The sequence below is a fragment of the Ruditapes philippinarum genome, unplaced genomic scaffold, assembly GCF_026571515.1.
Source record: "Ruditapes philippinarum isolate M1 unplaced genomic scaffold, ASM2657151v2 ctg5762_1_1_1_1, whole genome shotgun sequence".
NCBI classification, from domain to species: domain Eukaryota; kingdom Metazoa; phylum Mollusca; class Bivalvia; order Venerida; family Veneridae; genus Ruditapes; species Ruditapes philippinarum.
In genome coordinates, this window is record NW_026860723.1 from 14692 (window position 1) to 32829 (window position 18138).

Genomic DNA, 18138 nt, shown 5'->3' on the forward strand with positions numbered 1-18138 from the left:
GTTTGAGAGTTTGAGCGATCGGTGTTCGAGCGATCCGACGAGGTAGAACAGTATATATTTTATAGGAATTTTTCCGGGACTGGGTGATGATTTCGAGCGAAGGGGATTTTCGAGCTATCCGAGTTCAAGCGAACGAAGTTTAACTGTAATAGTATTTTACATTTTTTTGTAATGTTTATTAATGAATGTTACCAACATTATGTTTTCTTCATGAGCATAAAAATGCAATTAAGAAGAAATGTTTTGTCTGTAAATATCACATGACACTATGTACTTCTTCCTGTTAGTTGGGACAAACATTCTTTGTTGCAGCTAAAACAGTGTTGAAACGTGATTCAGGATGCAATTGGATTGGTTTGCGCTAGAATCTTTGTGTTTAGTTTAGTTTGATACAAATTAAGGCCTAATGAAATGAAAACGGATGTACGAGGATTTACATACATGTACATAATTTAGGCTTAAATGAGCGTTGTGACACTTCTCAAACATATGGTTTTAAAAGATATGTTTATGTTGGCATAATAGTGATATTTTTATGTTGGATATAAAAATGAAAGTATTACGTTTATCTATAATATGTACCTAAATGCCAACCATACGACGATAAACACAGCAAACCATCGTTACAATGAACTCTTAATATTTTACATAGAGATATATGTTCGTCACTTCCGGTTTGATCTCGCACCTTCGACTTTATAATGGTTATTCTAATACGAGGCAATATAAGGCAATATTGCTGATAATTTAACGCGTAAACATAAACTTTTTTTTCTTCATTTATTTGATATTTGAAGTATAACAATACAAACATACACATTAACATACAATTCATAGACTCATACCTATATTTTCAAAAACAAAAACACCACAAAGTATGAAAACACCCATTCACTCCATATTTCTACCATATATTCATTCATTTCGAATAATAGAAAGAGTATTTCAGAAAAAGGAACTGAAAATTTAAAGTATATTCAAAGACATTTTAACATTATTTGGAGTAAAAAAAGAGAATGAAAAAAAGAGGGAAATTTGAAGTATATTCAAAAACATTTAACATTATTTGGTGTAAAATAAGGAGAGAGAGAGTAAAAAAATAAACAAAGAAAATGACAGAGAAATATACATACACAAACATACACACAGACATTCAAAAAGATAATTTTTTCCTACATGCATACAAAAATATACATACAATCGCAAAAAAAAACAGAGACAAAAAAGTAACAAGCGAGCTAATTTCAATTAATTTTCTTACGTTTTATGGTTTTGAATTTAATTTTAACTTTCCCTTACTGTTGGTTTGTAGGTTAGAGCGTTAAGCAAGTTACCCCATTTTTGTTTGTGTGATTCAACGTTATCATTTAGAAAAGCAATTTCCTCTTCAATTTGTATTCTCAATAGCAAAAAGTTTTTGAAAATATCAAAAGTTGGTTCATGCTTTTGGTATTTCATTTTAAGGATAAAATATTTCATAAGTATGATGACATAATTTATTAAAATACTATTAATATTGTTTTTTAGTTCTCCAAAAAACACTGTTTCTAAATTATAAGAGAAAACAATATTGATTGATAAGAGAAACGAATGTAATTTTGACCATACATTTTGTACAATAGTACATTCCCAAAAAAGATGGTAAAGCGTTTCTAAATTGCTTCCACAAAAATCACATAGATTTGAATTACAAAGGCTATACTTAAATAACATTTTATTTATTGGAGTAAGTCTATGAATAAATTTGTATTGAAAACTTCTCAACAACACGTCTGTAGTACTTTTAAAAGGAACCATATATATTTAATGCCAATCCAGCTCAGTTTCTATTTCTTTTTCCCATTTCTCTTCATTTGTATTTTTGAACCTTTCATCATTTTCAAGTTGAATATTATATAAAAGCTTATTTGTAGATTTTGATTTTTTAACTTTATTTAGGAGTGTATCTTGTACTTCGTTATAATTTCTTGTAGATTTCAGACTAACAAGAAATCTTTTTGGTATATTATTCATAAGCGTGTAATATTTTAAAAACTCAGCATTTTCCATACCATAGATATTTTTAAGGTCTTCAAATTTGTAGAGTTCATTTTTCCTATAATCATATAGATGTTCTAAATATAGAATACCTTTTTGATGCCATGTTTTATAGTACACCAATTTATTATCAATTTTAATATTCGAATTATTCCATATTATATGTTTAAGGTTATCTTTTTTATTATTGTGTTCTTGTTGAATATGAAACCATGACGAAAGCACATTGTTTATGAATGAATTATGAGGAAAAAGCTTATTGATATCTGATTTCGAAAGATTACAGTCAAATATAAGGTCATTTCCATACTGTTTTATCTTTTGATTTATAAAAAGTTTCCATAATCCTTTATTGTCCTCATTTATATATCGTTTGACCCAATTTGCCTTTACTGCATTTAAAAAAGTATTAATATCGATCATTTTTAAACCACCATTTTTAACATTAAGTTTTAATGTTTTACGTTTGATTTTTTCTGGCTTGCCGTCCCAAAGAAACAAAAACATTGCTTTAATTATTTCTTTTATCTTATTATCTGATGGGTTTCCTAAACTGAAAATGGATATAACAGTTTAGGTAAGGCAAATGTTTTTATTACCATCACTTTACCCATAAGGGTCAGTTTTCTGTGTTGCCATTGTTTTAAGCAAATAAAAAAGTTTCTTAGTTTTGGTTCTAAATTTATATCTGTAATTATTTTGTAATTAGACGAGAAAAGAATACCTAGAGTTTTTGCTGAATCAGATGTCCAATTGAATTTTTTATGTTTACAAAGTTCTACATCACTTTTTATGAGCAATCCCACTCGTAGAACTGTGGATTTTTTCTATTAAGTTTTAATCCACAGATTTTGCTAAATTCCGTTATGACATATACAAGTTTTTCAAAAGACTTCACTGATCCATTATTAACAAATCTGCAAAAAAAATGATTGTTTTTTTTTTCGCGATTTCTACCCCTTTCATTTCGCTATCTAAATCTATGAAATTTGATAATATTTCTATACATAAAATAAATAATGAAAAAGATAATGGACATCCCTGACGTACACCCCTTTCTATATTAAAAGACTCTGAAAAATGTCTATTATTGATAACTATACTTGATATATCAGTATAAAAGATTTTAACCCATTTTATAAGATCTTTGCCAAAATTAAATTTATCCAGTGTATCAAATATAAATTGATGGCTTAGGCTGTCAAATGCTTTTTCATAATCAGCAAAGAATAATAAACCCGGTTTATTTTCTTTCTGCAGATGTTCAATAATTTCAAAAATCAGCCTTACATTTTCACCAATATATCTATTTTTCATAAAACCAGTTTGATTAAAACTTATTATAGACGGCAGAATTTTTTTCATTCTATTTGAAATTGTTTTTGTTGCAAATTTATAATCAACATTGAGCAAGCTTATTGGTCTCCAATTAAACATAAACTTACTTAAGTTTGTTCTGCATGATCAAATATTAAAAAAGCACGTGAATATGGTGACCACTGACGTTTAAATGCAGGTTGACATATACTTGTATTTAGTTTGGAGTCAAAAAAAAAAACACAATGTGAATCTTTTTTCCAGTGTGTAGCTATTGGTATTTTGGAAAACTTTGTCAAAATCAATGCAACGACAACTGTGTAAGGTCGTCTGGGGCGAAAGTACTATGCAATCACGTGAACGGCACATGCTTATATGGTTGCAAAGCAGGATATCAAGGATCCCATTGTGACATAAGTATGTTGTTTTTAATATTAGATATAAAGGTACATAACAATATATAACTTTCAGAATAATGCCCTTATTTGGTTCTTGTCGTGATTAAAAGCATTCCAATTTTCATATTGATATCTGAAAAAAACTGTTATCGTAGTAATGAGCTACACTGAAATATTTGGGCGACGACGACCTAACAATCATAATATCTCGACTTTATCTTCGGAACAGACGAGTAAAATATCGGGTTTTAAGAAGAAAGCATTAAACCTAAACCTTAAACACGAATTTAAATATGTCTTGAATTAAAGTAAGATTGATTTGTTTTTATAAAATGTTACTTTTGTCCTCTAATGTCCGCGATATTTTTTTTAAAATTAAAATACATTTTGATATATTATTGCTTTTGCGCCCCCACTTTAACGGGGGCATTAAGATTTACCTTGTCCGTCCATCCGTCCGTCAGTCAGTCGGTACTTTCGTTCTCATTTTGTGTCGCACCTAGCTTAAAAAGTATTTGACCTAGAGCCATGAAACTTTACAGGAATGTTGCTCAGTATGTGAAGTAGTGCACCCAGGGTTTTGCTTGTGGATTTATTCTGTTTTGTTAGGGTTATTGCCCTTGACAGTAAAAAATGGCAATTTTCAACTTGTGTCGCATGAAGCTCAAAAAGTATTTGACCTAGGGTCATGAAACTTTGTAGGACTGTTGATCAGCATGAGTTGTTGTGCACCTATGTAAATATCTTGTATCTTTAGAATTTTGCCCTTAAATTTTCAACTTAGGTCACACGTAACTCAAAAAGTATATATTAACCGAAAGTCATCAAACTTTACTAGAATGTTGATCAGCATGTGAAGATGTGCACCTGTGGTTTCGCTTGTGAATTTATACTGTTCTGTTAGAGTAATTGCCCTTTACAGAAATGTTGATAAGCATGTGTAGTTTGCACCTGGGTATTTTCGTGTGGATTAATATACTCGTAGTACTTGTAGAGTTATTGTCCTTGATTTAGTAAAAAAATTAAATTTTCAACTTGTGTCACACGTAGCTCAAAAGTATTTGGCATAGGGTCATGCATCTTTACAGGAATGTTGATCAGCATGTGAAGTTCTTGTGTTTCGCTTGTGAAATTATATGTTGTGTCTGAGTTATTGCCCTTGACTTATTGAAAATTTGCAATTATCAATTTGTGTTCTACGTAAGTCAAAACAAATTTCACATAGAATCATGAAACGTATTTGAAATGTTGGTCAGCATTTGTAGTTAACGATGCGCTTGTGGATTTATTTGTAGAGATATTGACTTAATAAAACCCGTTTCATTATGTTGTATTATTTGTTCCTTGAGTGTTTGAGTAAGAATCAGCCAAATTTACAGTAATAATGATCAACATTACTTTGAAGCTATGTACCTGGGATTTTGCATGTGGATTTGTTTCAGTATTGTTAGAGTATAAATTTGTAATTTTCAACTTATTCTTGCATAGCTCAAATCGTATTTGACCAGTATAGGCGTACAATTTACAAGAATGTTGGTCAGTATGTGTACCTATTCACCTTGGGATCGCTTGTGGATTTGTTCAGTATATGTAAAGTTCTTGTCCTTTACTTACTAAAGGATTTTAAGTGCTCATTTTGTGGCACATGAAGCCCAAAAATATTTGACCAAGAGTTATAAGATTGACAAAATAGTGAGGTGTGGGGGCGCCCGTGTTCTATACACACATTTCTAGTTTATTTTAAAGTCAAAGATAACAAAATGTTGAAACGAATTATTTTTCCAGAGTGTAATAATGGATCTTTTGGCAAAGACTGTCAGAATAAATGCGACAGCAACTGTTTAAGGTCAGGGGTGAATGCCATATGCGATAACGTGAACGGCACATGCCTAAATGGTTGCAAAGATGGATATCAAGGATCCCATTGTAATAAAAGTATGCTGTTTTAATCTTATTTTTAATTTTTAGATAAAGAAAGATCTTACATGTTTCTTACCAAGCGGTATATCTAACAGGTTCTTGTATCAATAATTATGGTTCGTTTTTTCATATTCAAACCAGACTGGGTGTTCTTATTGGTGAATTTGTATGATTGGTACGAACAATATCTTGAATGGAGTCTTGAGTAAAATACAAATTACAGAAAACATAAAGAACACCTAAGAAAGAATTAAAAATGATGAAAACTCGGTTTGAGACGGCCTTATCATGGATTTAGGTGAGTCATCGTTTGTGGCATTGACCCTGGCTTAAGCATAATTCCACATTTCAAACATTACAAAAATGAGTTAAAATTACTGTAGAAATTGATTTTCCATGCTCACTATTAAATAGGTTTTACAAAGAGGTATTCATTTTTTATCTTTATATTAACATGTTGTTCAAATTTCGCTTAATAAAATGTACAGTGCAATTATTGCGGGTCATAATTAGATTACATGTGTAGCAATTTTATTAATGGATTTTTGAAGTTTCCTTTTATTGAATCTTGTAAAATTGCTACTTACTCATGAAAGAGTAATAATTACTCCAAAATAAGGTAACATGGACTTGTCCTTACCAAAAATATTTGTTGAATATCTATCTGTCAGTTTGGAAATTCTTGACGTTTGTTGATTAAATTACTTTGTTAACAGTTATTCTCATCACCAGATCATCAGACATCTGTCTAATGCAGACTTAATTTCCCACTCCTAAAGTACTGCATGCAACAGTAGTTTTATTTTAATTTGCCCTGGGCAACTGACCTATATAACCGATCAAGTGAGTATGACTTTTAAGGTCAATTGTCTAAATTTTGCTTGATTTTTGCCGACTTTTAATATTAGTGGCTAATTTGTTATTTTTAAATGGATTTTCTTCATACTTGAAAACAACAATCTTTTAAGGAAAAAATATGATAAACAAGATCAACAAGGAAAGGCGGCGTTCAATGAACGCAACCCCCATATGACCCAGCAACAAGAACCAATGGGAAGGAGCCCAGGCGGACCCCAAACATAAAAAGGACAGGGCAAAGACAGGTTAATCATTAAATGATAAATAATTTGTAACTGATTAGGAATTCAAAGAAAATAATAATAGGCCCACAAATAAAAACTAGAGGCAAAGGGGAAGATACTTACTTTTAGGAAGACCTTATAGTTAACAAGACTGACCTTAAACCTGCACTCGTAAATGACTATGACCTCTAAGATCAAATTATTGTCATTTCTTTTTCTTTTTTCGTCTCCAACTGGCTATAACTTTGTTATAAATGAATGGTTTAACTTTATATTAAGATTCAACCGTTTTCAGGGTAGAACCTTTTATGTGTTTCAAACGAAACTGGTCTTGGTTAATTGATGACATTGGCCTTGAAGGTCAAATTATGGAATTTTTACTGATTTCTGCTATAATTGACTGTTACTTTGTATTAATTCATTGGTTATCTTCATACTTGCATAAATTAACATTTTGCACAAGACCTTCTTAGGAATTGAAAAGGCCTTGATCTTGAGCTTTAAATGACCTTGACCGTTTCAGTCAATTTTTGACATTTGGTTAAAGTGTCATTATTTTGTTTTTCGTGTATAGATTTGATTTATACTGAGACAAGACTAGACGTCAAATTAACAAAATTATCTTGTTTTTCCTTCAACTGGCTATAACTTTGTTGTTAATAAATAGATTAAATTCATATTTAGACACATCATCCTTTAGGTCAGGGCCTTTATGTACAAAAAACTCAATATAATTGTCATACAAAATATCTAAGGTCTATTTTGACCTATGGGGCTTCAGAGAAGAATATTTATAAAGTATGTTTATTAAATATAAATAATTAAATATTTGTCACAAGTAACAAATATGTCACTGTGGCTATAATTTGAAAAAAAAAACAATATGATGTTGATGAATTTTGTTAAAAATTTATTAGAAATTGTCTTTTGATATTTGATTTAAACATAATGATGATAATAATAAATAAATAAAACGTGACATGTTAAGGTTGAAACTTTAAAATATCTGTTTTTACATTTTATTTTATTCAATATTCCTTATGCTACAACACCTGCCTAGCATTTCAAAATCACCTTAAAGCGGAGTAGCTGAAAGACATTTATATTAAACAAAATTTTGATGCAATAAGTCGTATACCCAATACATTAAAATGCATAAGGTGGAGAGTGTGGTTGTTAAATACATTCATGTTCCGGTTTCAGCACAACCTGTCTTTAAAGATAATAGTTTAAATTTGAAATGAATATTTTTAATCAGGCATCATTTTCACCGAACGTTTAATTTAAAAGCTTTATCACAGAATATAGCTAAATTTTTCACTTCTTTCTTGCGACCAGTTTGCATTAATGAAATGAATTTAAACATACTTGTGTTGCAATTATAGTATCTTGGAATGTATATCTTTCTTTACTCAGAATATATTGGACATTTAAGGATAAAGTGAAATTCATCTTCTATACCATTCATATTACATAAAGTGCACTTTCGTTCATTCCTTTGTACATTGTTATGTCTTCCTAACTCGATATTAAGTTTGTGTGAGGAGAGTCTAATTTTTGCTAAAACATTTCTATATTTTACATTTTCAATATATTTTATATATAACGATTGTTCAAATGTGATCTTATATTCCTTATATACATCTAACAATGGTGAAGATTGAATACCATCTTTCCAAAAACTTATATAAATATCCCGTAATCTATTCCTAAAAATAGGTACAAATAGTTTTATATTAACAGAATCGGGATATAACCAGACTTCATTAAATCCTGCTGACGGAACTTTTGAAGCCCAGTTTGTTGAACAATTTACCACATCAACATCATATATTTGTCTACACAATATTGTTCTCAATATACAATTATCTTTTTTACCTGTAATTAACTTTAGAAAATATTTTATCATACGAATATGCCTTTCAATGTAAAGAGGAAATCTCCCCTATTCTGCATATGATGCAAAGTATTTGTTGACTGTTTAACATTTACAATAAACCTACAAAAAATTTTTGTACTCGTTCCCAAACTTCTGCATTCATAAACCGCCATACTTCACAGCCATAATTTAAAATTGATAAAACATAGGCGTCAAAGAGATTAAACATAATGTTAACTGGTACTTTGTAGTCACGTTACAATTGTAACAATGAAAATAATGATCTGAGCCTTTCCCAGCTAACGTCTTTGTAGCTTGCATGAATGACCCACCACTCGTGAATACCACACCTAAGTAGTTAAATGAATTTACTACCTCGATTTCTTGGTTATTATAAAACCATTTATCCATATTACCAAGTCTACCACCTTTTCTGAATACAATTATGTTTGTCTTTTCAACATTTACCGTCAAATTCCAACGATTACAATAGGACAATAACTATCAAGTGACTTCTGCAAACCGGACCTAGATTCTGAAATGATGGCGGCATCGTCAGCAAATAACAATAAATAAATTGATATTTGGTCGATATAAAGACAAACGTCAATATTTTTTGCAGGTGTTATTCGACACTATCATGCAAGAACAGGGAGAAAAATATTGGAGAAGTTATCTCCCCCTGTAATAGACCAATGTTACTATTGAAGACATCAGATAAAGTTCCTGTTTAACACACAATTTCACCTCATTATACATCGATCTTATAATTGACAGGAATTTGCCGTCAATACCCAATTTTATAAGTTTATACCATAACCTTGACCTATCACTACAGTCATATGCTTTTCTATAATCAACGAAACAACAGTACAGTTTTTGTTTTCAATTTGCCTTTGTATCAGTGAATGTAAGATAAAAACAGGATCAACTGTATTATACCCATTTTTGAAACCAAACTGGGCATCCGACAATACACAGTTGTCTTCAGCCCATGATTTAAGTCTATCATTAAATATAATTGAAAACAGCTAAGAAAAACAGCTAGTAAGTGTGATTCCTCTATTATGGTTGGGATCTGAAACAGTGCCCTTCTTATGCAAGGGAATAATAACACCTGTCGCCCATGACTTGGGAAATTTCTTCTTATCTAGTATATCGTTAAAGAACAAATTTAAAGGGTGAATTATCTGAGGGACGGGTACTTTAAAATATTTATATAGGATATTATCTAACGAGAGCGTTTTGTTTACTCCTAGCTTCTTGATAGCTTTCAAGATTTCCTCATTTGTGATACGTTCATCTAGCGTCTCAAATGCACTACTGTCATATATCCCCTCACCTAAATTATTGATAAAATCGTCATAGTCATAATTTTCTACTTCCTCGCTCTCCCCTGACATTAAATTGCAAAAATAATCTTTAAAATCACTAACTGAAATATCTTCCCCACAAACAGTAGAATTTGTACTTTTGAATATTTTCCAAAATTCCCTTGGTGATTTCCTCCTTAAATCGTTCAATTTTGACAATATGTATTATTAAAAGCATTCTTTGATTTTCTACATTGATATTTATAGTCTTTTCTTTTATTAAAAAGTATAGTTCTATCCTCTGAAGAGTAAGATAAATTATATCTGGATACAGCATCCTTATATGCAGCCAATTTTTGAGAACATAAATTATCAAACCATTTCTTATTTTTGTTATGATCACTAAAACAAACTTCACTGTCAACAATATAAGTCTTCTTGAAATACTTATCACCATGCTCACACAAAAAATTAGTAAAAATAGAAGTGAGTTTATCAACACTGTTTTCTCTATTAATTTCAGAACGTAAATCCCTTTCAAGTGAGTTCAAATGGTGAGATATATCTCTCAAAAATAAATCTTGGTATCTTTTATCAAACTTAATACGTGTATTAGTACTACTTGTAGGCTCATATAATGGTTCAATATTAGTTTTAAAAAAAAACGACAATGTGGCATGGTTGGAAAAAATATTGAATTCTCCGACCTAAAAATTGCCAAGTAAGCAAAATTTATCTTCTTGTGTAAGTAGGTTATCTACTACACTTGTTCCGTTATGCGTGAAACAGGTAAATTCCCATGATCACCTGGCTAGCGACCGTTAACTATTCGCTGATTGGTTGCTTTACAGAGATCAAGTAGATAATCACCGAACCGATTTGACGTAGTATCTCGAGAAATGCGAGGCATGGGATTATCAATAGTTATTACGTCACCAGTACTAATATTTCTGTCAAAATGGATAAAATCAGCTTTACAACCAGTTGTACTATTAAGATCGCCTACTACAAATATTTTGCCTAGCAAATTATAGTTTATAATATCTTGTTCAAGTTGTGAAAAAAATATCAATATTGTAAACGTTATGCACAGGGGAAGATTCAGGTGCGATGTATGTAAAACAAATATATATATCATCTCTAATATTAAAAAAAATGTTTTATCTACTTTTAACCAAATTATACAGTCTATAGATTTTTCAACAATTTTTATTCCTTGCCTTATAGTGTCTTTAATATATACCACAAGTACGCCGCTTGACCGCTTTGCCCTACGGTGTTGATATTTCCGATATGAATGAATTGGGTTTGAATAGCCTTTAAGTTCAATATTTGACGATTTGTTTGTCCATGTCTCACTTAGACAGATGATATCATTTTTACATAATATGTCTAAAAAATCCTTGCATTGTTTTTTTTCCACAGTAAGTCCTTCTACGTTCCACGATATACATTTTAAACATTCCCACTTGGTTCCTAGCATGATTCTGTATAAAGCTGATTGTTAATGTTTGTCCATTTTAAGGTATGCTTCCTTTCCATCCCGGCGGGCCTGTAACATGATAGGGATTAACTTCCGGCGCTGATCTACTATTTCTTTCGGATACTGTTCTGATATGCCAAAGATAGATCCCTTCAGCTCCTTAGCAGCTCGTCGCACCCGCTCACGATTGGGGAAGACCGTGAATTTAGCGACAATCGGTCGTGTTTTTCCGGCTCTATATTGCCCAATGCGATGTACTCTCTGAAGTCGAATATCACTAGTTGCATTTTCTAAGTTTTTCGTCAATGAATTGTAGGATTTGAACTTCACAGTTTTCATCTTTTCCTTCTTTGATTTTGTGAAACAATAAATTGTCCCGCATACTACGACATTTTAAATCTTGTATTTCTGACTTTAATGCGATTTCTATGTTTTTATGTTCTAGTTCAATTTTCGACATTTTATTGGCAAAACTATCTAACTCTTTGTGATGCTTATTCAGTTCCAACAAAGTTTGACTATCGAAGTCGCGGCTACGCTCTAAAGCCTGTACTTTATCATCGAGTTTATTGACCTTTAATTCCACTGTTTGGATACGCATGTTTATACTGTCAACACTACATTGAATTGCATCTAACCTGGAAAGTTAATTGTCCATACTATCCAACCGTTTCATTATCATTGCCATAACGTCTGTGCCTGGCGAGGCGGTTACATGAACATAAGATGAGTTACATACATCCATTTGTCCCATAATTGGGTAGGGGCTTGCACCAATATTCATGGGGGGGGGGGGGGGTACGTGTATCTAAAGTTCGATGATGATAACTGTGATTGGGGGGTATAAGGTTGTGTTTGTTTAAACAATGAGTCAGTACTTAGCTTTTGTCCATTTTGTCCATTTTCCTTGTCCATGTTTTGCTTTTGTTTACGTTCCCGCCTTTTCACTGGTGTTTGATGTTTTTCATCTCCAGGCGAAGTTTTAGACTTTTTTCGCTTTCTGGTCATATGGTCCCAATATTAAACATTCCCTTTACCAAAAAATATATCCAAAATTTATTTTGATCACTAAATAACTTGTAAATATATTAATTTTCCATTCTCTATAAAACTGATTTAAAATTTCCACCATTTGCTCACGCATGCGCACTTAGTACGATTATGTTATGAAATTTCAGTTTTAAGTGTTGTTACTGAACACGATTTTCCATTAACGACACCGACTTTTAACACAATTGGCCGGGTCGAAATAACCATTCATTTATTAAAGGTTAATGCTACCTGAAGACCTGTATTATAAACCAAATTAATAAAGAAAGCAAATAAAATGGAGAAAAACAGAATTCCTAAAGAAAGCCCAGCACGAAAAAATGCTAGGTTTAATTGAGCCTGCTCAGAGTACTTGATATTATTTCTCCTATGAACTGTATTTACGGCTTCGTGTTATTTTACTTACATTACATGAACTTTTAACTATTAAATGACCTACATGCTAATTTTGATGAATTTTAAATAATTTAAAGACGTGTTTTTAGGTGTCTTTCTCACCGTGTGTTAGAATTATCCTTCTATTGTTAATAATTTATTTATAGAAACTGGTAGATATAAAAACACTCCTAGACAACAGCAATTATGTAAATCTTGCAATATGAAGCAAATAGAGAGTGAATACCACTTTATCCTTGTGTGTCCCAACAACCAAGATCTTCGACAAAATATTTTAACAGATACTACTGCCATTGGCCGACTTTGAATTAATTAGATAGTCTCTTGTCGTCAGACTCAAAGAAAACTATATGTGTCTTAGCTTAATTTTTGTATTGGGCATTTCGTAAACGTATATCTTAATCTGATATTTTTTCTGTAAAACTATATTATTGATAAGTACAAGTCTAATTTGTTCCTATATTTACTTGTATTCTCAGAAAACTTGTGTTTTGTTAACTGCTATTCCTTTCACTGTACATGTGTATCATTGTTAATTGGCTATAAGCAATGTATTTTGTTTTATGCTTAATAAAAATTCGGATTTGTATTCGTATTAAAGGATAATAAAACCTAATTGATCTATGTGAACAAAAGGATCTGACCTCCAGTTGTGTAATATGTTACGTAATTTATGACCTGTGATAATTTTGTTTTTTTCACACGTTCAAGTGTTGTCAACATACTTTAGGGGGCAGTTAGGCCTGGCATCCGTTCTTTTTTGCAATCCAATTAAGATATCCGAAAGATGGTTATTAGAAAATTAGAACTGCGTTAACCACACCATGCCCATTTTTGCATAATGACTGTTATATAGTCGATGAAAGTTTAGGTAATCATCCAGTCAAAATCACAGTATTGTACATTTTTTCTAATGTTTATTTATAATGTTACCAACATAATGTTTTCTTCATGAGCATAAAAGTTAGAAAAAACAAGACATGTTTTGTCTGTTAATATCACATGGCACTATGCCCTTTTTCCTGTAAGCTGGGACAACAATTCTTTGTCACAGCCTAAGCAGTGTTGACACGTGATTCAGAAAGTAATTGGATTGATTTGCGGTAGAATCATTGTGTTTGGATTGATATGCGGTTGAATCATTGTGTTTAGTTTAGTTTGATATAAGTGAAGGCCTAATGAGATGAAAGCAGATGTGCGAGGATTTACATACATGTACGTTATTTAGGTTTAAATGAGTGTTATGGTTTTAAAATATATGTTTATGTTGGAATAGAGTGATATTTTTATGTTGGATATAAAAATGAAAGTATTAGGTTCATCTTTAATATGTACCTAAATGCTAATCATATTACGAGAAACACAGCAAAACATCGTTATCATGAACTCTCAATATTTTATATAGAGAGATATTTACGTCACCTGCGGTTTTATATCGCACCTGCATAACAGGTAGCGACTTATATATTGGGTGAAACTTGAGTTTATAAGGGTAATACTAAGGCAATTGCTGATAATTTAATTCGTTAAGTTTGTTCTGCATCATCATATATTAAAAATGGCACCTGAACATGGTGGCCACTGACGTTTAAGGTATTACCATCCTAATGCATTACCTCCGCTTTGAAGAGTATTCAAAAAGTCTAGAATTACTGTTAACTTCATTGAAAATTAGGGCCGTGGATTCAATCCCCAGAAGGGTCAACTTTTTTTCTTTCTTTTAACTTTAAACATTATTTATGTATCTCTTATGTCCCGTTTGGAAAGTAAAAAGTGTTTAATTTTGATTTTTTAATTTATATAGGTATTTTTTGGCTAAATTATGCTAAATCTAGTAATAAATATGGTAAATGATATTTTCAAAGTGTAATAAAATCAAAACTAGACGGTAAAAGTATTTCATATTTTACATGATCAACCAATATACTTCTTTAAAAAATGAAAGAAACTTTGAAAGCAGGCACTCATTTGGGTAAATTTTCAGGATTTTTTAAATTAGGCTCCCTTAGTAGGAAAATGGTCAGACACGTGGTAAAAATGGGTGGGGTAGGGTAACATTTTAATACAGATTACATAAATTTGAAGTAGAACGATAATTTTGCTTATGTGGATTGTTAGCTGAATGGTACTTTTTGTTTCTTACCAAAAATTAATGGGAAAACATTTTTCATTAGACTGTTATTGCAGATTATTTAAAGGAGATATTTATTTAATTTATTTATTTAGTTTGTAGATAAAGGAAACACTATGTGAATCTTTTTCAGAGTGCAGCTATTGGTTTTTTGGAAAACTCTGTAATAATCAATGCAACATCAACTGTGTACGATCTGGGGCAAAGGCACTATGCAATCACGTGAACGGCACATGCTTATATGGTTGCATAGCAGGATATCAAGGATCCCATTGTGACATAAGTATGTTGTTTTAATCATATTTCTAGTTTATATAAAGTAAGATCTTACATGTCTCTGACCAAGCGGTGTATCTAACAACTTCTAATACCAATAATTATGGTTAGTTATTTTCATATTCAAACCAAACTGGGTGTTCTAATTGGCATCTCAACAACGCGGGACTTTGTTTCCATTAATGTCGCTCTCACTGTATTCAATTTAGTTAAAGTATATAAAACAAACTGCATAAAGTAAACTTGAAAGTATGGTTGTTGAATACATATATTCCACTTACCGCATTTCCGCAGACTTTGAAGGTAAAACATTTTAATTTGAAATGAACTTCACAAGATTTGAGAATTAACACATTAATTTTCACCGATTTTTTAAGCACCCAATACAAACCAGATGACATCAAGATATTATGTTGGTAACTTATTAACTTTCTAACAAAGTGTAACTTTAAACATCCTAACAAAGTGTAACTTTTAACATTGGAATACGTAATAAATTCTTTAAAATTATAATTGCAATTATGACTTTCTCTGTTCGACTGACTCATAATGGATGCAAAATATGTAATAAAATATGATAAACAAGATCAACAAGAAAACACCACCTTTTAGGTTTTTAGAAAGTACCTCTGATAACAAGCTAGGTAGTTTAATAATTTTCATCTCAAACAAGAACAACTGCATGGATATTATGTAGACAATTGTTATAACAGATCTGTTACCTCTCACAAACAATTGCACCAATGCGCTGTGAAAGCTCATCTTTGAAGGGTAATCACAATCAATCAACTATTTTTTGTAGATGTGATTTTTTTTATAAAAAGTATATCTCAATGACAAATATATGTTGCCTCCTGGATCCAGACTACTAGTATTGTCTTACAAATTGTGTTGTCATGATTATCAAGTCTTACAAGTTTTAATTTCATATCTTTGATAGTTTTTTTTAAATTGTCCTACTTATATATATAATAAGTAATTTTGACAAAATAATATTAGATATTAAGGTGCATAACACAAAAACATTACTTTCAGAATAATGCCCTTATGTCGTTTTTGCCGTGATAATAAACATTCCAATTTTCATATTGATACCTGAACAACTGTTATAATAATGAGCTACACTAAAATATTTGGACGACGACGACCTAATAATCATAATATCTCGACTTTTTCTTCGGAACAGACGAGTTAAAAAATATCGGGTTTTAAGAAGAAGCATCAAACAAACCTAAAACACGACTTTAAATATGTCTTGAATTATATTAAGATTGATTAGTTTAAATAAAATGTTACTTTTGTTCTCTAATGTCTGCGATAAATGATAGTAAAATACATGTTAATAAAAATATTGCTTTTGTGCTCCCACTTTTGGGGGGCATTAAGATTTACCCTTGTCTGTCTGTCCGTCCGTTCTTATTTTGTGTCGCACGTAGCAAAAAAGTATTTGACCTAGAATCATGAAACCTTATAGGAATGTTGATCTGCATGTGTAGTTGTGCACCGGGGTATTTTCTTGTAGATTTATTTAGAATTAAAGGAGTTATTGTTCTTGACTTAGTGTAAATTTTGCTATTTTTAACTAGTGTCGCTCGTAACTCAAGAAATATTTGACCTAGAATCATGAAACCTTAAAAAATATTGCTCAGCATGTGAAGTTGTGCACCTGGTGTTTCGCTTGTGGATTTATTCAGCTTTGGTAGAGTTATTACCCTTGACTTAGTAAAAATTTGCAATTTTCAACTTGTGTCGTATGTATCTCAACAAAGTATTTGACCAAGGGTCATGAAATTTTACAGGAATGTTGATCAGTTTGTGTTGTTGTGCACCTGAGTATTTTTGTGTGGATATATTGAGTATTTTTATAGTTATTGCCCTTGACTTAGTAAAAATTACAAATTTTCTACTTTTTTCGCTAATAACTCATAAAGTATTTGATTATGAGTGATGAAACCTTACATAAATGTTGCTCAGTATGTGAAGTATTGCACCTGGGTTTTCGCTTGTGGATTTATTCTGTTTTGTTAGAGTTATTGCCCTTGACTTAGTAAAAATTTGCAATTTTCAACTTGTGTTGAATGTATGACCTAGGGTCATGAAACTTAATAGGAATGTTGATCAGCATGAGTAGTTGTGCACCTATGGAAATAGTTTGTACTTTTAGAGTTTTGCCCTTGACTTAGTTAAAATTTGAAATTTTCAACTTGTGTCACACTTTACTTAAAAAGTATATAACCGAGAGTCATCAAACTTTACAAGAATGTTGATAAGCATGTGAAGATGTGCACCTGTGGTTTCACTTGTGAATTTATACTGTTCTGTTAGTGTTATTGCCCGTGACGTAGTAAAACGTTGAATAATTTGAAAAAGTAATTGCCCTGAGGTCATGAAACTTAATGAAATGTTGATAAGTATGTGTAGTTTGCACCTGCGAATTTTCGTGTGGATTAATTTAGTATTTGTAGAGTTATTGTCCTTCATTAAGTATTTGAAATTTTCGATTTGTGTCACACGTAGCACAACATGTATTTGGTAGGACATGAATCTTTACAGATATGTTGATCAGCATGTGAAGTTGAGCATCTGGGGTTTCGCTTGAAAATTTATATATTTCGAGTTATAGCCCTTGACTTATTGAAAATTTGCAAGTATCAATTTGTATTCTACGTAGCTCAAAATATATTTCAACTAGAATCATGAAACTTATTTGAAATGTTGGTCAGCATGTGTAGTTGAACGATTCGCTTGTGGATTTATCCAGTATTTATAGAGATATTGCCCTTGACTTTATAAAACCCGTTTCATTATGTTGTATTTTTTGTCCTTGAGTGCTTGAAATAGAATCAGAATAATGAT

General features: G+C 31.2%; 1 protein-coding gene across 1 annotated transcript in view; it reads left to right on the forward strand.

Annotated features, from left to right (window-relative positions):
* Positions 1-3618: 3618 nt before the first annotated feature.
* Positions 3619-18138, forward strand: part of LOC132713188 (multiple epidermal growth factor-like domains protein 10) — a gene marked incomplete at both ends in the record, with an annotated part of 33102 nt that continues 18582 nt past the window's right edge. Inside the window, 3 exons of the mRNA XM_060695673.1 lie at positions 3619-3771; positions 5538-5687; positions 15140-15289. Coding sequence (XP_060551656.1) covers positions 3619-3771; positions 5538-5687; positions 15140-15289 — 453 coding nt within the window. The remainder of the gene's footprint in view (positions 3772-5537; positions 5688-15139; positions 15290-18138) is intronic.